At 61.0% G+C, this 20908-nt stretch overlaps 1 protein-coding gene across 2 annotated transcripts in view; it reads left to right on the top strand.

Moving 5' to 3' along the window:
- The window catches only part of SORCS2 (sortilin related VPS10 domain containing receptor 2), a 350209-nt gene that overhangs the window by 200823 nt on the left and 128478 nt on the right, over positions 1 to 20908 (top strand). For both annotated transcript variants that reach the window (XR_014023270.1, XM_081303853.1), the window contains exon 3: positions 13998 to 14097. Coding sequence is in view for 1 of the 2 variants with exons in the window: in XM_081303853.1 (XP_081159979.1) it covers positions 13998 to 14097 (100 nt within the window). In the remaining variant the exon portion in view is untranslated. The remainder of the gene's footprint in view (positions 1 to 13997; positions 14098 to 20908) is intronic.

Below are 20908 nucleotides of genomic sequence, written 5' to 3'. Positions count from 1 at the left end.
ACAAGGTCCCCAGCCTCCTTAATGTGGGACACCTGCTCCTGAGATGACCTAGGGGTAGCAGGGGCCAAAGGAGGGCAGGAATGCTCCCAAGGAAAAGCATAGTCACACTGAGAGAGACCAAGGGACACAGAGCCATGTCCATGAGGACCCTCAGAGTCCCAGCAGAGGGAGAAAGGACACAGAGTGACAGTGTCACGGGCCCAGGCAGAATCTGGGGACGTAAAGGCAGCCAGAGAGCGTGCTGGCGAGGCAGAGCAGCGGGGTGGGTCTGGGTGCATTTCCACAGAGCTGGCTCAGCAGTGACAGCAAAGGCCCTGCAGGCAGGGAGGGGGTCCCTTGGGCGCAGCCTGTTGTCCCCACGGCTGAGCATCCCTGGACTACCACCCGCCCTCCCGAGTGCTCGTGCAGAAACCCCTGGCCCGTCTCTGGTTGCGACTCTGTCCTCAGGAGAAGACCTCTGCGGGGCAGTGGAGAGGGGGCTGAGGGTGCCCTGGGCCCAGTCCCCACCCACCCTCTCCCTCGGCTCCGGGAGGTGGCACTGTCCTGCCCAGGACACGCCTCACCTCCGAGCTGCCGGTGGGCAGCAGGGGTGCCCTGTGCTTCTGGGAAGGACGGCGAAGGGTGAAGTGTGACTTCAGAACAGAGGGGCAAGAGCAGGGCCTGGAGTCACTCAGCCACAGGCCCTGAGCGTGAGCGGACGTGAGAGTGTGGCCACCGTGAGCATGTCCGAGAGGCCTGCTCGGTCACTCACTAGACGCCTCCTGTGCACCTAGAGGGTGGCACCTCCGAGGCACCTCCTGCCCTGTCCCCTTCTCAAAGCCCAGTGCAGCCCAGGGGGGAGGGCACAGGACGGCTGGACAGGCTGGCCACAAACAAACCCCACCTTGGGGCAGTGCCCTGGCCCTCTGTGTGCTCCAGAGCTGGCCCCAAGGCCCCATCCTGCACCCACGCCCCTGGCTCCCCGAATGCAGGACGGCTGCGAGAGGAGGTCTGCGCCCTGTTCTCTGTTCCCTCCTGGGCTCTGTCTCCTGGGCACCAGGGGAGGAGCAGGCCACGTGGTCGACGGCCCCTGCCGGGCCATCAGGTCCACTCACTTGCACAAGACTGTCCTGTGTGAGCCTCCTGGGCCGAGCCTGGGCCGAGCCTGGGCCTCGCATCTCCATAAGGCCAGAAGCTGGGCATGGCAGCTCCCCCTCCAGGCGCTCCTGCCCTGTGCCCGTGGCCTCGCGATGGCCCTGGCCTCGACGGAGCCCTTCAGGTGGAGTCTTTTTCTAGGGGGAATCTCAAGCTGCAGGTGAAAAGAGGGGACCCAGGAGGCCTTCGAGGGCCCGTGACGGCGGCTTCTTGCAGGCAGTAGGGTCACTCAGGCCCGAGGCTCTGCCCCGCGTCTCTTCATGGCGGGATTATGAGCAAGTCACCTGACACTCCCAGCCTCAGCTTTCCAGCCTCTCAGATGGGACGTAAGGGCATCTCCCAGGTCAGCAGAGGGCATCGTACCCCACGCAGAGGGCATCGTGGCAGAAGCCCCTTGGGGGCCTGGTCAGCTTTGCCTTGGTTCCTGGGTGAGGTGTGCGAGGGTCCCACTGTCCCTTCACAGCACCTGGAGCGTAGGGCTCCCAGCCTGGCCCCACACAGCCCCCAAGGCCGCGCAGAGCTGGGGCTGCTGGCCCGTGCGCTGGCCCCGTGCACATGGAGAGCTTCCGTGTGCAGCCAGGTGCCGGAGCCAGGGCGGCCTCCACAGTGCAGGAGGAGTCCTGCTGGTGCCCAGGACACCCCAGCCCGGGCCTCTGCAGGCTTCCCGGGAGTGCAGCCACCTGCCCACATTCCACAGCCCTCCGCCCCCGCTCCAGACCTGTGGCTGGACAGTCAATCGGGTGCTGCTCGATGAAGAGGCCTCTCCGGGAAGGGGACAGCCTCGCTCATAATTCTCAGCGCTTGAAGGCATGTCGTTGTTATTTAACTCTCAAATGGGTTCTTAAGAATCGGAGAAACGTGTTCTGCCGGTTTCCAGCGCCCTCCGTGTGCTCCCTGGAGAGAGCAGTGCATTAAGTTATTAGGGCGCTGGGGCGGAGGCGAGAAGGCCCAGCAGGGGCCGGCGGGAGGTGGGGCTGCAGCTGCTCCACACATTCTCCCTGTCATCTGTTGCCCTTAGGAAGTCATGTGGGCATCGCTCAGTCTTTTCTGCACACTTCTGCCCCAAGCAGCGGGCACAGCTGTGTCTGTGACATGGAGTGGGGGCCGCTGGGGTCTGGGCTGGGCCACATCATGGGCACCTGTCTGGTGTCAGGGCAGCTGTGAGAGAGGAGGAGACCCCTGTAAGTGGTGCAGGCACAAGTGGGCATCCTGGGGCCGAGGGAGCAGGGCACACCTGACACCAGACCCCAAGGGAGCTGTCAGCAACAGGTCCTGAGGGTGGGGGTGTTGCTGCCGCTTCCTGGGTGGTGGGAAGCAGATGGAAACCTTCTGTCCTGGGACCTGATGTCACAGACAAAGAGAGACGATAACAGAGCAGAATGGCTGTGTGGCATTGGGCAGCAGCAGGAGCTGTGGACAAAAGTCAAGCAGTGTAACCACAGTCCTGGTGTGGGGACAGCCAGAGGCCCAGGACGCTTCCCTGGAGCAGAGCCTGCAGTTCAGAGTTCTTTCTGTGGGGGTAGCTGGGAAGAGGACCCGTAGGGGCAAAGGCCCTGGGGTGTGTCCCTGTATGCAGGTCACATGTCCTGGGTCATACAGCAGCAGTGTTTAGTCCCTGGTAGCAGCCTGTGGCGACACTGATGAGGCATTGGCATCCGGTTATCAGTGTGGGCTTGACTGCCTGCCCTGGGGCTGACCTTCTGTCCCTGCAGAGGTCAAGCTGATACTAGGTGGCCTGAGACCCACTGTGAATCACAATGGCAGCATAGACTGTGCCCATGGCCCAGGGTCTCAGCAAACAAAGCCACTCAGGCAGGACATGCCAGGACTTAGAAGTCACCTCCCAGGAGCCAGCAAGGGCCAACCTTTTCTTTGGAGCGTGTAGGGTTTAGACAGCCCAGAGCTGCTGTGTTAGCCCTGCCTGCTCTGGGAGGGCGGGCAGATGAGGAAGGGAACTGGCCACCTTGGCCAGGCCTCGTCCTGGGGCCTTTTCATTTAGTCCTCCTGAGGGCCACGGGAGAAGGTGAGGGGCACCCGAGGCCCAGGGAGTGCAGGGGCCAGCTCAGGGCCACCGCCTCTTGCCACACCACCTCCATGAGAGTGTGATGCGGTCCACGGCACAGAGCCCTCCCCTGGACCCTGCTGTTCACCCTGGAGCTGTTCAGCAGGAGACTGGCTCCAGGGAGAAGTGGCCTCCCTGGGGCTTGCCCTGCTCGGCCCCTGGTCTCAGAGCCACCACCCAGGTCCCAGCGTGAGCCCCGGGGCCTGTCGGAGGGTGCAGTGGGGCCAGCCATGCAGGGCAGGAGCTTCCTCGTCTGCAGGTTGAGCAGAGGATGCCCAGATGCCCATCTGTCCTGCCGACTCCCTTCGGCATCGTCGCTCACCTAGTCAGCTTCCGGGCCTGCAGGGGGAGGGTTCTGTCTGTTTCTTTCTTGACCGTAGGTGAGAGTGGAATGAGGCCACCTCCACTCCGTGGCCATCTGCCTGGCTGCCTGGGGAGCTGGGAGGAAGGAGGCTTGACTTTAGCATCAGGAGACCTCAGTCAAGGTGCCCACTTGGCCGCCAACGGCTGTGTGATCTTCAGCATGTGACCTTGCTTCTCTGGGCCTGTCTTCTCATTCATTGGGAGGGGTGTGGCCGAGGCCCAGTGGTCTCCAGGGACCCTCGGCTTTTGCAGTGGGATCTGGGTGCTGAGAACTCATGGGGTGTCAGCGTCCCCCCTCGGAGGCGACGGGAGCTACATACTAGGGGCATTCCACGGGGGATGGATTTGGCCTGTGCTGACGCGAGCACAGTCACCAGCTGTTGTCCCTAGCGTTTCCCAGTGCTCGCTTCATGTGGGGACTGGGCCAGGAGAAGGGACTGGCCACATGCAGCCCTGGCCTGGGCACTAGGTGGGTGGGGCGCAGGGGCCCCAGGGCCTATAGAGGTGGGCAGAGCCCTGCCTGGGCGAGGGGTGGCAGGCACCTGCTGGCCTTCCCACCTGCCCTGGCTCTGCCCTGCTGGCCCGTTGCCGCCCCTCCCGGGGGAGCCTGGCTCTGGTCTTGAGCCATCGGGGCCACCGCACTCCTGTGCACCTCCGTGGGGCATCCATCTGGCCTGTGCCAGGGATCCAGCTCTACCCACAGGGGCCAAGGACCTGCTGCAGGCTGCTCAGGGGATGGCTAGCAGGACGTGGGGGGAGGGAACTAGTGTAGGTGAAGGGACAGAGGAACCCCGGCCTCGAGCTGGCACTGTGGCATGTGGCACAGGCTTGTGACTATGCTACCTTCTGCATGGGCTGTCCTCCGTGGGATGCATGCCCTGTGTGTGTGGCTGGCACTGGAGGCCTGGGGCCATGCAGAGGTCAGGGAGCATGGGGAGGGAGTGCTTGGGGACACATCCTGCCCCTGTGTAGGAACCAGGCCATGCTCGCCTCCGGCCATGGCTGAGCTGTGCAGGGGAAGCGGTGAGCGGCAGTTCCCTGGGTGGTGGCCCTGCCTGAGGAAGCCCCTTCCATCCGTGTCTGCAGGTGCAGGCTGGCCCCTCACCAAGCCCCTCGGGGAGCTGCTGCTGGCCAGGAGTGAGGGTCACAGTTTTGGTGAAGCTCACAGCTCAGGAGCTGACTGTGGCGGCCACTCTCAGGTCCCCACATGTGCCATCTCCCTGGAAGATGGGGCATGACACCAGTCCCCCTGGGAGTGTTGGGTGGCTTCAGCTGGCCGTGGCCTGGCACCTGCAGCGTTTTCTGTTCAAAGCCCTGATGGCCAGTGTGGAGGAGGACACCAGAGGTCCTCATGCAGTCGGCCATGTCGTCATTGACTCTCCCTGTGTCTAGTGGGTCCCAAGAACCTTGACCGTTAGGGCCTTTGGACCAGGGGTCCCCCATGGCTCAACCCAGAGCCTCTCTGTGACCTTTCCTGAGCTGGGGAATCAGTGGTGTTGAGGACACCTTATTTCCTAATTCAATTTTTAGCTTTCTATCAATTCTTCTCAACGTTTCCAGGCAGGAGCCCCTTTAAACGGTCCCGACCACCTCCTTGATGCCCCACACGACTTTTCCTCTTCTTTAAAAGCACTTGGTCTGGGCTGGGGCTGGGCTGGGGCTCGGTGGCAGAGCTCTTGCCTGGCATGTGTGAGGCACTGGGTTCAATTCTCAGCACCACCTATAAATAAACGAATAAGATAAAGGTCCATTGACAACTTAAAAAAAAAAATGTTTTTTAAAGCCCTTGGTCTGTCATTTGGGCTGCTTCAGAGGGCCTGAAGCTGGTCAGCGGTCACTTGAAATACCAATTTAGAGCCTCCGCTCCTGTCATCCAGGAACGGGTTTGTTCCAGGACCCCTAAGCATTAATGAGGACGTCATTATAACAGTACTACGCTGGAAGGCTTCCTGGGATCTTGGGAACATTTTGAAAATCACCATATGGCAGCTTGGAGCGTCCCGTTGAGAGCTGGCTCCGACTCCACCTGGGCCACAGGACGGGCGGCTGGACGTGCTGGAGTCAGGGAAATGCTCTCCACGGAGGGGGGTCGCTCGGCATAGCAACGCGGGGCACAAAGCGGATCCCCAAGATGCACGCCCACCTCGCGTCACTTGATGTTTGTTAGAAAGGTGACTCATGGGGATGGAGGGCAGCAGCAGGCCACGCAGGCAGAGAGAGAAGGGGGCTGCTCTCCGGTGGGCCGGGGCTGTTGGCAGTTTCTCTTGCTCTGATGTTTTTGAATGATTCCAAGAAGAATCGAGGGTGTCAGCCTGTCAGGAAGGAAGTTTTATGCATGTGTCTTGCTGACTTTCTAGAGTTTTCTGGAGGTGGATCCCAGGAGTTGGGAAGCTTGACCGAGCGCAGCTGCCCTGCCAAGGCTTCCCGCCTGGGCCTTCTCCCTCCCTCCCCGCAGGCCCCTCAGCCCTCCCCACTCTGCTCCTGCTGGAATTCCTGCCCACCCTTTCACAAGGACAGGGACAGGGGCCTCTTTAGAGCCATCTCGCCTGGTCTGCAGAGTGTTCAGCTAGTTTTACCAGGTTTATTACTCATCTTGTCCTATTTGGGTGCTTCCTATCTGGTACGGGGCATTAGAGGGGCCTGGAACCCTCCCAGGTAGGCCGGTTCTCTGGGGGACACGGGGTCGCTGTGATGCACACTGGGCAGCAGCAGGATCAATGGGCTCACTGCAGTCCTCCTTTCCCACCAAACTAGGGGAAAGCACCAGCTCTGTCCAGCCCCTGCCCCCCGCCATGTTGGGACTGCCGGGGACTCGCCTCCGCCTAGCCACACGCTCCGCCTGGCCCCTCCATCCTTATCAGATGTCATTCCCCAAGTTACCCCACAGTCAAGGCCCACCCAGCCCATTCCAAGACAGCTTCTCATGGAGCCGTGTCATGGTGTCAGTATGGCAGTGGCCTCCTGCCCGCAGCTTTCGAGAGCTGCCAAGGTAATTGACGTCTCCTCTGCTCACCTGCTGCCCATGACGCCCCGGCCTGGCAGGCTCTGGCTCCTCCTGCGTGGCTGGCGTGGGGCTGGGAGGTGGCTTAGCCCTGGGAAATGTGCCAGGCAGAGGGTTTGCAAGAGCTGCTCTGAGAGCAGGGACATTGGCCGCAGGTCGGACAGCCACTGTGCCAAGGAGAGTGGCACCGGAGCCAGGAGGGTGACCCAGACACTTCCAGGGATAGGGACTCCCCCACAGAGCTGGAGGCCTACGGAAGGCTGCATGTTGGATGCTCTTGCCCACTGCAGGCTGACGGGAGTGTCCAGGGCAGGCTGGAGGTAGGCAGGTGCACTGGCCGCTCCAGAGGCGAGGCGAGGCATGTGCACGTCCCTGGGATCTAGGATCTTTGACCTTGCGGTGGGCTAAAAGGACATGACCCATTGTAAGCGCAGGAGCATCTCCCGGGGACTCGCTTGGCCTCCATCCCTGCCTCCCCGATGCCATGCCTGCTGGAGGGCAGGCCTGGTTTCTTCCCCTCTGCCCACCTAGCTGAGGCCAAGCTTCCCATTCTATACTCAGAATATCAAGAACTTAGGAAAGTTCCTGAATGACTTTGCTGCCCTTGCAGTGGCCTGTGTCCCTGTGATTCCTTGTTCCTTGCTGATCCCGAAGGGTTTAGTAGGAAGCAGGCAGTGGATAGAGCCCCCCTTTGTGGATTCTGCAGAGCTGCTAGGTCCTGTGTGGTGTCCAGATGGCCCGTGCTCTCTGGTCACTCTGTGCACTTGCTGTCCACCTGGCATGTGGCCAAAGCTCAAGTATATTCTGCTGGGGAGACATCTCCAGAGCACGTCCCCTCCGCTCAGGGAACGCATCCAAGCCTGAGCTTACCAGGTCTCATCCCCTGGACAAGCCCCTTCCCCGCGTGCCTCAGTCTCCCATGGGGAGTGTGCAGGTCTTGGCACTCCCTTCCAGAGGGCAGCACGTCCACACAGGGCTTTGCAAGGAGCGAGTGTGGCACTCAGGTACCAGGGTGCGTCAGGCCCCACCCACCAGTGCATCTCGAGCCAGCCGGCGGTTCACAGGGTGGGTGCCCCTCCACACTGTGGCTACCCAAGTCGGTGGGAGAGAGTGGGTCAGAGCGCAGGGCTCATCTGCAGGAGGAGGTGGGGCTGAGCGTGGGTCCCCGCCAATGAAATAATTACAGAATATGAAAATGGCTTAATTAAATCATTCTTTACAAGTGAGTATGCACAAACACTCAGCAGTTAGGCAGCCGGTTTGCAAAGAGCAATTTTCTGAGGGCGCCTGCCTCCCGCGTTTCCATCTGCCCCTCTTTAGACCCTGGTTCTTTGTTTTGATTTGAACGGATGGAGATGAGGTGACAGTGCTTGGACGGCAGGATGCGTGACAAGGACCTGGAGGCCATGTGGTTGCTGAGAGCTGGGGGAGGGGTATCGGGAGCCCAGGCCCAGGGGAGGGGGGCACAGGGTCACTGGCAGGATGGTGGCAGGATGGTGGTGTCCTGCCACCCTTCCCTGCTTCCTCCCCTGTCACTGCCCCTTCCACTTGGCCTTCCTTGGGAATTAGATCCACTGAGCACCAGGGCTGTTTGGGCATAATTAAACCTAACCCCTGCCTTTCCAGTGGAAAACTGTTGCCCAGAGAGGACAACCTACCAGCCCGAAGTCACACAGCCTCCAGGTCTGGCACCCAGAGAACTTCCAAAGGAATCCAGCATGTACTGAGTGCCAGCTGTGCACAGCCTGGATGGTCATGGTGCCCACTGTCCTCAGCCTGACCTGGTGACCTGTATGGGCTTTGGGGGGAACAACACTGAGCTGGGGCTTTGTCAGAGGGTCTTGTCTCCAACCTGCCTTTGACTGACCAGCTGGGTGCTGAGGCAGGTCACCCTCTATTTCCTGGGCTTACCAAAACCAGTAAATGACACTCCCTTTCCTTGCTGGGATCTGGGGTCACCAAGAGGCAGTCCCAGCAGTCAGAGGGGTGCAGTTCCAGTGCCATCCCGCCAGGCGCCCCTCCCCCCTCCCCCCGGCCCACCTGGAGCTGGGACAGGGGCTGATCAGAGGCATAGTGCCCCCATCATACCAGCAGCTGCTGACCTTCAGTCTCAGTGTCCATGCCCGGCTGGCAGCTGGTACCTACTTGCAGCACCACTCTCTTGTACCCACCTGCATCCAGCTTCCACCCTGGTGCCCGGCAGATCCTGGCCAGCATGAAGGAGGGCTTGGAGGAGGGAGCCCGTCCTGCTCACCAGGGTCACATGGCCCTCACTGTCTCCACAAGTTCCCCAGCTGGCTCCTTCTCTCCAGAGCAACACTGCCCAAAGCTGGGCACCTACCCCAGCTATCTCACCTGGGCACCTTCTGCTCACCTGGGCGCCTTCATCTTGCCCAGGTCCCTTAGTGGTCCCCGAAAGCAGGGAGTCCCTCCCTCCTGCCTCTGAGTCTTTCCTGTGTTTTTTGCCTTCAGCCTCGGGCCCTTCCTGGGAGTCAGACAGGGGACCTTGACCTGGGCTGTGCGTCCCTTTCTCCCCTGTCTGCCTGCCTGTCCCCATTTCCCCTTGCCTCATGGGAGCTGTCACAGGACTGGTGGGGATGCCGTCTCTCATGCTCCATGAAGCAGCTGCCCCCAGTGAGCTGACTGAAGTCAGGACCTCAGCATGTGGCCTCAGTGACACAGGGTCCCGGCGATGCCATCAGCTAAGGATGGGATGAGGTAGTTCTGGACAGAGGCTGGGCCCAGGCTCAGTGTGGAGACAGGAGGGGTCTGCAGGTGAGCCACCACCAGCCGAGGACACCCAGAGCCACCAGGAGCTGGAGGAGGGACGTGGCCCTCGGGCACCTGGGCTCAGACTTCTGCCCCCGGAGCTGGGAGGGAACGTCTCTGTAGTTGGAGGCCGCTTCTGTGTGGCAGCCTCGGGGACCTAGGCTGCTGCCCGGGCTCCGTGGGCCCTGGGCTCCCTGCCCTCTCCTGGGGAGGTCCCTCGCAGGCTGGCCTCACACCCGGGGACAGTCAAGGGGTTTTGTTTGACGGGGTTTTGGTTTTGTTCTTTAATGTTCTCTGAGGAAGGAGCTTTGCAGTTTGAGGTCCTGGTCACATGAGCAGCACCAGCTGGGCGCTGTCCAGTCTCTTCTTCTCCTGATCACCGCCTGCCTCTCAGCCTCTGTGCCACCACCTGCCCCTGGATCACCGGAGGGACGCCCCCCATCACCACCGCTTCGGGGTCCCCATCCCGGGGACGAGGGCTTCCTGGGCTGAAGGCTGCTGCACTAGAGCTAAACGTGCTCCTGGGAGAGACAAGCCATCCACCCGCAGGACCCAGCTGTGTCCCCAGCACCCTGACCCGCAGGGCTCATCCCCCAAAGCAGGCGATTGCCGGGCCTCCTCCAGGCCCTTCAGGGAGCGCAGAGGCCACTCTGCGCAGCCGCTTGCTTTCCGGCCAGTGCTGTGGAGCGACTTCCTCGTACAGGTGTCGTCCCTGCTGACTATCTATTCTCTGGAGAAACAGGTGGCGGAGGAAATAACGAGGTGACGGAAACCCTTGAGTTGCCCCAGGAGAACCCTGCGGCCAGGCTCTCAGTGGCCAGCCTCAGGAGGAACTGGACACCCTGGAGCTTTTGCTGAGGATTCTGAGGGCTGGGTCAGGTGGCCGGAGCTCTTGTGGGGCCTGCAAATTAAGGACAGTGGCCATGGCCTTTTACATTGGTGGGGACCTCAGAGACTCCTGGTCCTAACCCCCGAAGTTCCACATCTGTGTGGGCAGCCAGGCCCCTGGGGCAGTGGGAACAGGACCAGCCCAGGTCCTCAGTGCCATGGGAGAGGGGCAGAGCAGGGCTGGGGAGGTGGGCGCAAGCTGGTGGCTGCTCTCACCTTGGCCCTGTGTTGGAGGCTGGCTCTGCCTCGGGCCTCTGGATGCCAGCACTTGGCTCCAACCCATCCCGTCACCTTCTCCCTGGTGGCACCTGCTGAGCAGCATCACTGTCCTCCAGGTCCCCAGGTCCCTCCCTCTCCTCCCCCAGCCCAGCACCTTGTCCAGCCAACCGGGCAGGGCACCTCCCGAGCACGTGCACACTGCTCTGCGGGGTTCTGTAGCCTGTCCTGACACGTTTGCACAACACCAAGGGTGTGGCCCGGCATGCGGTGTGGCCCATGTGGATCACAAGCCACGCGGGTCCTCTGTCGTGGGCAGTGGGTGTCAGGGAGGCCGAGGGTGTGGAGCTGGGGCAGCGGTGCTTCATTAACTGTGTATGTCAGCATATCACCATGGCCATACGTGATCCATGTAACAATCACAGTGAACATCCGTCTTTCAATGCCAAGTCTTGAAATCAGTGTGTACCTGACCTTGTGCTCCAACTTGGATAAACCCCATGTTCTGAGAGCTGGGGATGCCACAGGGCCAGTGGTGCTGCACTGTGGACCAGCCCTCTTGGTGGCCCTGGGGATGACTCCGGCCCCTCCCCTGCCCAGCCCTTCAGCCTCAGGCCCTGCCATCCCTCTTAGTGTCCCCCAGCCCTGGGCTGCCACACGTGGCTGACGGCTCCTGCACTCTCCTCACTCCCGGGAGGAAGCCCTCCCCTCCCAGAGGCCTCCACATCCCATTCCTGGACCTGTGACATGTTCCCTTCATAGATAGCAACGGGGACTCTGCAGATGGGATTAGCACGGTGAGGAGGGGAGAGGATCCCAGACCACTCACGTGCGCCCTGTGCCATCGCAGGAGGGACCAGGGAGAGTCTGAGTGTGGAAGTGGGTGATATGCAGTTGAGCAGGGAGGGAGAGGCAGGCTCTGAGGACAGAGGCAGGGACCTGGAGCTGAGGGTCACAGGAGGCCTCTGAGGGTGGAAAGTCTTCCCCTGGATCTTCTAGTATGTGCCAGTGCCTCGTTAGACCTCCACGGGGCCTGTCTCAGACTGGTGACCTCCAGAACAGCATGTTGATAGATCCACCTTGTCCTGAGTGGCTCCAGCGGCCACAGGACTCTCTCAGGCCTCTCCTGGTAGAACTGGCCGCACTCCTGCCCAGGAGGGGGCCAGGAGGGGTGGAAGTGGAGGCGCCCGTGAGGGGTCAGGGAGATCAGGATGGATCAGGTGTGGGTTCTGCTGGGGGCTGAGGACAGCCCGGGCCCCCAGAGCTGCACGTGCCCTAGCATCTCCTGGCCGTCTGGACGTCAGCACCACGGGTCACTGTGGCGCACCGAGGCTGTCCCCTCCCACCTCTGCCTCTGTCTGTGTCTCTGGAATGCTGCGTTCATCCCCTGCAGCTGCCATGACACAGTGCCACAAACCTGTGGCTTCAACAGCTGGGATTTCTTCAAGGTGCTGAGTCAGCAGCCTGAGACCAGGGGGTGGGGGGGTGTCATGGGCTGGCTCCTTCTGGTGGCCTTCGCCCCTGCATCTCTGTTGGTCTCGGTTTCCTTCCTCTATGGCACTGGTCATGTTGGCCTTAGGGCCCACTCTGGCCCACTCTGGCCACCTCTGAACCTGATTGCTTCCTCCAAGGCCCTATCTTCAATGCGGGCACGTTGACATGTTCCAGTGGGTGACCCAGGACAAGTGCCCGTCCTCAGCCAGGCACAGCCTCTCCCTTCCTCCTCAGGCCTCTGCCCTCAGGTCGCCTTATCCAAAGTCAGCTCCGCGCCACTCTGTCCCAGAGACAGGACCCGCAGCCCCACCCAGCCGGCCCCCACCCCTTTCCAGGCCTAGAGCACCCAGCCTGCTGTGTTCTGCCGCTCCATTTGGCATCTGCCCTCCCCCCTCTGCCCCACCAGGAGGGAGGTTTCAGGGCAGCAGGACCTGTGGCTCTGGCTCCCTGCTGCTGGCCACAGCGGGAAGGTGCCCTGGAGCAGCACCTGTGAGCAGACTTCTCTGGCCCTCCTGGGCATGGGGAGGCAGGCTGGATCCTGGGGAGCCAGATCTGGGCTGAGGTGGTGGTCCTGGTGGGGGGCTGGGCAGAATCAATAGGCTTGTCTGGGAAAGCTGGGAGGGGGAGGGCCCTGCGCCCAGAGGAGGCTTGGCTGCATTGAGCTCATAAACATAGCTATTTGTTTCTGCAGGGGCTCTGGAATTTCCTGGGTCTCTGGATCGATCTTCTGCTAATGGGCCTCTTGCTCCCACTTTTCAAAGAAAATCAATTCTCTGAGGTTTTGAGAGTAAATGCTCCAGCTACACCTCCATGGGTGGGTGTGTCTTTGTTCTCTGCAGCCAGATCGTCACTGGGGAGGGCAGGACCAGCCAGAGGCCAGATGGGCATCCAGACCCCGAGTGACCTGAGGAATTTCCCCTACTGGGAAACCCTGGGGCCATAAGACTGGGGTAGGGTGGGGGCTCCTCAACCCTGTGACCCCGAGGCCTATGAAGGATACAACCTCTGGGACATGTGGCTACCGGGTCACCAAGCCCAGAGGGAATAAACCGGCCCATCTTCCTGGACCCTGGGTTTCACTTGAGGAGGGAGGGAATGTGTCCATGCAGACACACCAAGGAGGCATTGTGGGAAGGAAGTTGAACATCTGGGGGTGTCTGCAGGCTCCCGGGAGACCCAGGGACAGGAGGGGAAATGCTGGCCTTCTGCAGCTGCGGGTGCCCAGAGGCACTGCTGGCAGGAGGTAGCCAGGGTGGAGTTGGCCCAGGCAGGCTGGGGTCTGAGGCAGGAGCTCTGATGGAGCTGGAGCCCACCCAACCCGCCATGCCCAGCCCACCCAACCCACATGCCCAGCACGTTGTGCGATTCCAGCCTCCTTTCAAGGGTGATCATGAGAGGCCCTGGTTTCAGAGCCTCTGGGACCTTGAGCTTCAACAGTACTGATTCCATGAGTTTCATTTGGTGGCTCCTGAACAACATCGGAGCTGGTCTTGGTGGCTTCTGTGGGACATTCCACACCATAGCTGAGGAGGGCAGCTGGGATTGGAGGGCTTGCCCCTGGCAGGGGACTCCCAGGCTTTGCTGTGCCACCAGCCGCAGTGCAGAGGGCCACAGTGGAGCCTCGGACAGTTGGCAGACGGTCCCTGCAGCAAGCAGAACCCCGGAAGGCATTAGGGGGATTTGTGTCTGACTCTGTCAGGAAGAGAATGTCCCCTCTTGGACTCCTTTGGTCATCTGTGAGATGGACATGCTGACATCGTCTGTCAGGGTTCTGCAAGGCATCGAAGAGGTAGAAGACCCACAAGGGCCAGAACATCTCAGGCACCCACAGGAGGAGGAGGCAGCCTGGGCTTTGGGATTTCTAACCCTAGCTCCAGACCTGGGATTTAGATAGAGCAAGTCCTCTGTCCTGAGGGAGCTCAGTGGGGGACACCCTGCTCCTGCAAGTGTGGGAGGGTGGCACTGTGTCTTCCCACCTGAGCTGGCACGCGGCTGGAGCTGGATATGCTATGGGTTGATAAAGGCCACATCTGGAGGGTAGGTGCTGACGGCTGTCCCTTGTCCCACCAGGTCTTCGGATTTCGGGACGTCCTACACCAAGCTCACTCTCCAGCCTGGCGTTACCACCGTCATCGACAACTTCTACATTTGCCCCACCAATAAGAGAAAGGTACGTGCTGGCCCTGTGGCCGATACCCAGGAGGCCCGTGCCGCTGGCGTCTCCTGCCTCTGGACGGGGAGAATGAGAGCTGTCTGCCCCCTGGCCCTCGCTGGTCGCCCTTCCCAGTTCCGCCTTCATCCCTTGCCATGAATATCCAGCCACTGGCCAGACCGCAGGAGGACTGTCTGGGCACATTGACCTTCTCCCCGCCCTGCAGGCGCACCCAGGAGGCACTGGGGAGGCTGGTGGCTGAGGTCGGCTGCTTGGCAGGGCGTCCTGGAGGCGTGTTGGTGGCTCTGAAGGGTTGCTGCGAGTCCAGGGCCCAGGTGGTCTCATCTCAGTTTTAAGCGCTGTTTGGTTGGTGAGCTTCCTGGCTCTGCTCTCTGGCTGGCGGCAGAGAGGGACGCTTGTCATTCAGAGGTCAGCTACTTGCTGGCTTCCATGAGGAGAGCCTCTGCAAACATGTGGCTGCGTCTTGGCCCAGTGGGGATCGGGGGAGCCCCCGGCACCCGCATGCTGACTCTACTCAGAGCAGCGGCTCGAGGTCCTGGGAGGAGCCTGGGACAGAGCAGGGTTCGAGTCCCAGCTCACCTTTTTGTGCCTCAGTTTCCTCATCAGGAAATGGGGTGCAACCCACCACCTGCACAGAGAATCTAGGACCAGACACCTGGAGCCCCACAAGTGCTCAGCATCAGGCCAGCACCTGGGCTCCCACGGCTGCTCAAGGGGGCTCAGGGCCTGTCCCACCAAGGAAGGGGCCTTGTGGACTGGCTGGTGGTGCCCCCAAGGGCACCGTGTGTTCTGTGGGCCACATGGAGGCAGACGCAGGGGGCTCAGAGGAATGGGCGGGTTCTGTAGAGGCCGAAGGCCCCAGGTGGGGGCGGTTAACGGAGGTCAGAGGGCAGCAGAGGTGGCTGTGGCTGCAGGTGGTGGCAGTGCGGTTCTACGGGACACACCCTGCTCTCTGGAGAGCTCTCTCCGCCTGCGCTGCCGTGAAGCTTCCTGACAGGGAGCAGCGATGTGGGCCGGAGGGCGCTGCAGGGCGCGGGGCCTTGCCCTGGGCGCCTCTCTGGGGTGTTCGTGGCCCTGGCCCCTTCCTGGACACCGGGGGGCTTCGTACTCCACCCAAGAGGACCCGAGGACGCAGGTGTCACCCTCCCGTTTTCCAGGGCAGTGAGTTGAGGTGGGGAGGTGGGTCGCGCGCAGTCACAGGGGTGGGAGGCCCTCACCTCAGCCTCTTCCAGGCCCAGAGTGGCCCCGAGGCCTCTGCCTGCAGGAGAGCTGAGCACCTGGAAGGGGCAGGGTCCATTCTCTGCTGTCAAACTGGGGCTGCTGCCATCTGAGTGGGAGGCCAAGGAAAGCGTGGCCAGAAAGTTAATGGGATGGTGCTTACGGTGAGCAGGGTTGATGGGCCACCGTCGGCCTGAGGGCAGGGCTCCCTGGAGGACTGGCTTCTTCTGCAGGTGACTTGGGGGCAGGAAAATGGCCACAGGATGCATTTTGTAAAGCAAACAAGACCTCCTGGCTAGCAGTGCCTGAGAGGTCACTGGACACTCCTCAGAGCCAGGGTGACTGGACTTTTCTCCTGGAGACCTTGCTGGGGGTGGAAGGCTGCATCTGATGAGGCCCCGTGTCCAGCAGGGGGCGCAGCCAGCGCTGGAGGGGTGCAGTGCCTGTGTCCACACTGTCTATGCTACCCGCCTGTTAGTCCCTTGGTGGTTGCCTCAGTTATCAGATTGCCTGTTATGGTGCTGCAGTGCTGGTGTTCAAGTGACCCTTATTTTATTAATTATGGCCCCAAAGCACAGGATGCTGGCAGCTCAGCTTTGCCCAACAGAAGCTGTAAAGTGCTTCCTTCAGAGCTGAATGGTGACCATAGAGTTGTACATATGGAAAAAGCAGTTTGCCTCGGGCAAACTGAGGTCTCAGGCGTCCACTGAGGGTCTTGGAAAATAACTCCACGGATAATGGGAGGACTCCATCTGCTTGGTGCTCCCAGAGTTCTGCCTGCAAATGGGGCTGGCAGGGGTGGGAGTGGGGGTTTTAAATGCATGTAGAGGCAGGAAGACCACAGTCACATCACGGGGAAAATGAATTTGAAATCATTAAGGTAGAGGAAGACACGGGGGACTGGGCCAGGCAAACATCAAAGGTGGGGTGCAGCCTGTGGGCAGCTCAGTGGAGACTCCTCGGCTCAGTGATGCCCAGTCCCCGGGATTCACCAGAGCTCAGGGACGTGGGGCAGTGGGAGGGCAGAGGACAGCAGAGGCCCTTCCTGCAGGAGTTTCAGTGTAACATAAACTAAAACGCCCTTCAACACTGCACTGGTTAATGGACTCACTCACGGTCTCCTGATTCCTTCAGCCATCCCCTGGTGACCGTTCCTAGTGTGCCAGGTCTGGGCCACAGTGGTGGGGTGTGACTCAGGGTTGCCTGGACGAGGACGCTCAGGAAGCTGGGACATTGCCCCTGATCACCCAACTGGCAGGTAGAGAAAGGCATTTGTTGACGCACTGTGATCGGTCGGAGTAAGGATTTGAACCCAGGTCTGCCAGACCCGGGCACCCTTGGCACACTCTGGGATCACTGGGCTTCCCAGCAGCCAAGTTACAGGCAGCCAGTGGGGCGTCCTCCGTCCATATGAGCCACCCAGCCCAGCCGGGGTACAGGGTTGAAAACTGGCATCCACTGAGAGTGACCTGACCACATGCCAGGTCAGCCTGTGGCCTGCAGAGCTGTGCAGGCTGTGCCGCTCGCGTCTGCTCTGGCCTCAGTTTCCCCGTCGGAGCTGACGGTTCTCTAAGCTCCTCCCAGCTCCAACATCCGGGCGCCTGTGGGCAGAGCAGCCGCTGGGAATCCGACTGTTCTGACCCCACCTCGACCACCTCCTCTGCAGGAGGCAATCGGGGTCTTCAATCTCTCTCTCCACACCTGCCCCCACCCCCTTGGCAGATGCGGTAGAGGGCCCGGCGCATGCTGGACTGCAGCAGGGTCCAGTTTGTAGCCCACAGGAGCAGGCTGAGGACTGACTGGAAACAGGGGTGAGCTGGATGGACAGTATGACCTTCTGGAAAGTGTGAAGGTCAGGGGCCCAGACCCATCTGACAGAACCTCTACTGAGTGGGGAGAAAAAGAAAAGGGGCCGAAGGTGATACTCCCCCTGCCAGAAGGGCCGCTCCCTACAGGGCACCTGCCTGGGCCTGTGCCATCCGCGTCCACCTCCCGTGTTGTTGGGTAACGATGGATTTGCAGGCAAATGCGAGGACTATTAGAAGTCCATTTAGCAGCAATTACAGGCAGAGCCTCACTTTAGAGCTTCTTAGGAGATCACTTTGCAACCTGTCTTAGGAAATGAATTCCCTTTTATTTTAGTCTTACCTGCAGTCTAGTCCGAACTCTCGGCCTTGGCGTCCCCGCCAGGGCCTGTGCTGTTGTCATGGAGTGACCCAGGACCCCGGGGGCCCTGGCCATCCCCTCCTGCAGTGCTAGCAGTTGGTGCGTTAGCCCTGGGCTGAGAGCGCGATTCCACTGCAGCCCCAGGGCAGCTGCCAAGCCACAGGGGGGTGAGGGCACGGCCTGGGTTGGAGCTGCCGCCAAGTGTCACGTTCCCTGGGGGAAAGGCACAGGCCAGGAGCTGCCCGCGAGCCCCTGCTGTCCCACATTCAGGCAGCGTGGTGCCCCCTGCTCTGTGGGCTCCTCCTCTGTTCCTCAGCCTGCGCCAGGTCTGCCTGTGCCACAGGCTTCACTGTGGGGAACGTCAGGCGCCTGGCCTCCCTGGCCTCCCTGGCCTCCAGGGCTCTTTTGTGTCCACCTGTGTAGGACCGCTCCACCTGCTGCCTCTGGCTCGGGGATCACTTCCCTTCCCCTCCTGCGCTCTCCCTTCTCCCCTTGGACCTGCCCTATCCTGCGAATTGGCCAACTGTTCTCCAGCAACCCCGTCTCCCTGGTCGGTGGCCCCACCCTTCTCTGGTGGTGGGGGGGGGGGCTCCTGTCCCGGAAAATAGCTGACCTCTTGATCCCACAGGCTTCCTTTTCTTCCTTGCCAACAGCCAGAGCAGCCCAGGCTCTGTGGTCCCTGCGGCCCCAGGCCCTCTGCTCTGACTGGGAGGGCACCCAGAGCAGCCAGGTTCAGGTCCAGGCTGGAGCTGCAGCCTGGGGTCACCCCAACCCTGAGTGAGGCCTTGAGAGCCCAGGACCTCTCCAGGGACCCAGCGGCTGGTCTTGATCCTCCTCGGCTGCCTCAGTGCACATGTGGCCAGATGGTCCTGCTGTGAGATCCTTCTTCCCAAGCGTTTGATTGGCATTTCCCTGTCCAGAGCCCAGCCACCAGGAAGGCCTGAGGGATGGAGGAGAACAGCCAAGGGGGGCTCTGAGCCTCAGAGTCCTGGGTGTGGAGTGGGATTCACTCCAGTGCCCATGTCAGGTTGTGCTGGGGATCAGAGGGGACAACGTGTGATCTAGTGCAGCGCCTGGCCCTGGCGGCTAGACCAGGTGCCAACGGGAGCCAGAAACCCCACTGCGAGGAACTCTAAGAGCCCAAGCCCATGTGTGTGAGCTGCAGTAGCGACCACACTGCCCCTGTGTGTCTTTCCCTGGACCTGCCCAGGCAGCGCCCTGGGCTGTGCGCCTGAGAAACAACCCATCCTCTCCAGCCCCTGGAGGACCCGCCGAGTCCTGGTAAACGGGAAATGAGTCTGATGCACATTGAACTCAGGCAGGGAGGAGAGAAGTGCATACACCTGGCCTGGGCTGTGGCGGGCTGGCACCCAGCGCCTGTGTCTGGGCTTCTGTGTGGCACCCTGCATGAGGCCTTGCACAGGCAATGCCTCACTGGACAGACCCCAGGACCTTGGGCTGTCCGCAACACCAGAAACCACTTGGAGGGCCCCTGGTCACACCCTCGTGGTGCCTGCTCCACTGACCCAGGCGGGGCTGGCATGGGTGCCATTCTCTGGTCTGGGAGGGGAGCAGGCCTCGCTGGTTTCCATTCTGTGATTGGCGTTTGGCCACCCAGTAGCGCTCAGGCTGCAGCTGGAGCTGCTGCGCTAGCTATGGAGGCCACACTCGGTGGCGCTCTCCAGGCGCGGTGCAGGGCGGTCTCAGGCTTCTGCAGGACAACAGTGTACTGGGGAGCCCTGAGCAGGCCCATCTCATGGGTGGGGGCTTGTGGGGTGTCCAGGGCTCCTGGTTGGCCCTGCTGAGGAGTGCCTCCTGGGCTGGGGCGCAGTTGGTCAAAGGAGCCCGTGATCAGGTGTGTGAATAAACTGTGATACACAAATAACGGCACCGCGTCGTCACTTGGGTGTAAGAGAATGATGACACCGATTACGCTCTGTGATGGGCGCTCCTCACCCTGGCGCTCTTAATGGTGGCAGGCGCCGCGATGGTGCTCCACACAGGTGATAAATAGACACCTGAGGACATGGCTGCGAACTGAATTCTAATTGTCACGCAATTAGAGAGCAATTAAATAGTTATCTGTCCCATATAAATTAGCTATTCGATGTCCTCCCAAGTCCGGCTCAATTTCAATAAAACACGCCTGTCTTCCCCTCTGACGCGGAAGGGTGTGCTCTGAGTTGAGATGGGCAGGAGGGGCCGTGGTCTCCAGGCCCCTGGGGTGGCATCCCTGGGCCTTCAAAACTGAGCATTGGCTACTTTCCTGGCAGGGCTAGAAGGTGAGTGTGCCCATGGAGGCCTCACTGCCTCCTGGGGGCAAAGAGGAGAACCCTGCCCTGAAACCCGGACCCACACGGCCAGCACGGCCGAAGCCCTGATTCCTCACACAAAGCGGCTGAGGCCCTGCCCCCAGCTGCCCCAAGGCCCTGCTAAACCGACCATGGATCCGAGCTCAGATAGGACACTGAAGCAAAAACGGAGGCCTTGCTAGAAGTCGAGTCTGTCCACCAGGTGGAAAGCCCACCAGATAGAATGGCCCTGCCCACCCGCAGGAGGCTGGGACAGCACCGTGGTCACTCTAGGCTGCACCCGTGGGGGACTCTCCCACAGTCCCTGCTCCACAGACTGTCCGGCAGCTTGTCAACTTCACCTGCCTGCCCCCACCTTGCCCAAATTGCAGTATTTGTACCACCTCAAGGTCAAGAAATGGACACGGAGGGAGCAGAAGCAGCCCGTGTCCTGCTGTGTGGGGCCTCACTGGGGTCAGTGGTGTGGGTGAAGGATGGGGGGCTGGGAAAACGGACAGAGATGAATGGCCACTCCCTAGAGGGGGGGCAAAGCCAGGAAGGGGACAGTGGGGGAAGAGCCATCCTAAGATAGGGCAAAGCTCAATGCAGGACAGAGAGCCACTGTGGAGGCTCGGACACTCAGGAGGGATGCTACAGGGAGAGCAGAAAGTGATGTGGGGGACAGTGAGGTGGCGTCCCCGAGGAAGGGGCTCTCCAGGCCAAGTGGACAGTGAGGAGGGAGAGGCCGAGCAGGGAAGGCCAGCAGGCCCCAGGCGCTCCTAGGGGACAGCCCAGAGCTGCTGGACCAGAACAGCCCTCGGGGTGGGTGAGGCAGGGGTGCAGTGACGCAAAGCCCCTCCAAGCTGATCCTCAGGTTCTGGGTGTTTTCTTTAATTATTAGGGAAAATCTTGCTCAAAGAAACAAGTTCCGTATAAAAGAGTAAGAATCAGGTCATCACAACTGTATTTCCAGGATCAGACTTTGAAATGTCAGAATGGATTCCAGTGCCTACAGACAGGTGAGAGAGGTCTGTCTCAGAATTTTATACCCAGCTAAGCTGTCCTTCGTAGGGTGAGACACAGCACCTGCAGCTGGGAGAGCGTCATCAATTAGATGCCAGGGGCCTGGCTTG

This window comes from Spermophilus citellus (genome assembly GCF_964194105.1).
Source record: "Spermophilus citellus genome assembly, chromosome: 8".
In the NCBI taxonomy this organism is placed as follows: domain Eukaryota; kingdom Metazoa; phylum Chordata; class Mammalia; order Rodentia; family Sciuridae; genus Spermophilus; species Spermophilus citellus.
The sequence above is the reverse complement of the archived record's forward strand: the minus strand, read 5'-3'. Positions and strand labels throughout refer to the sequence as shown.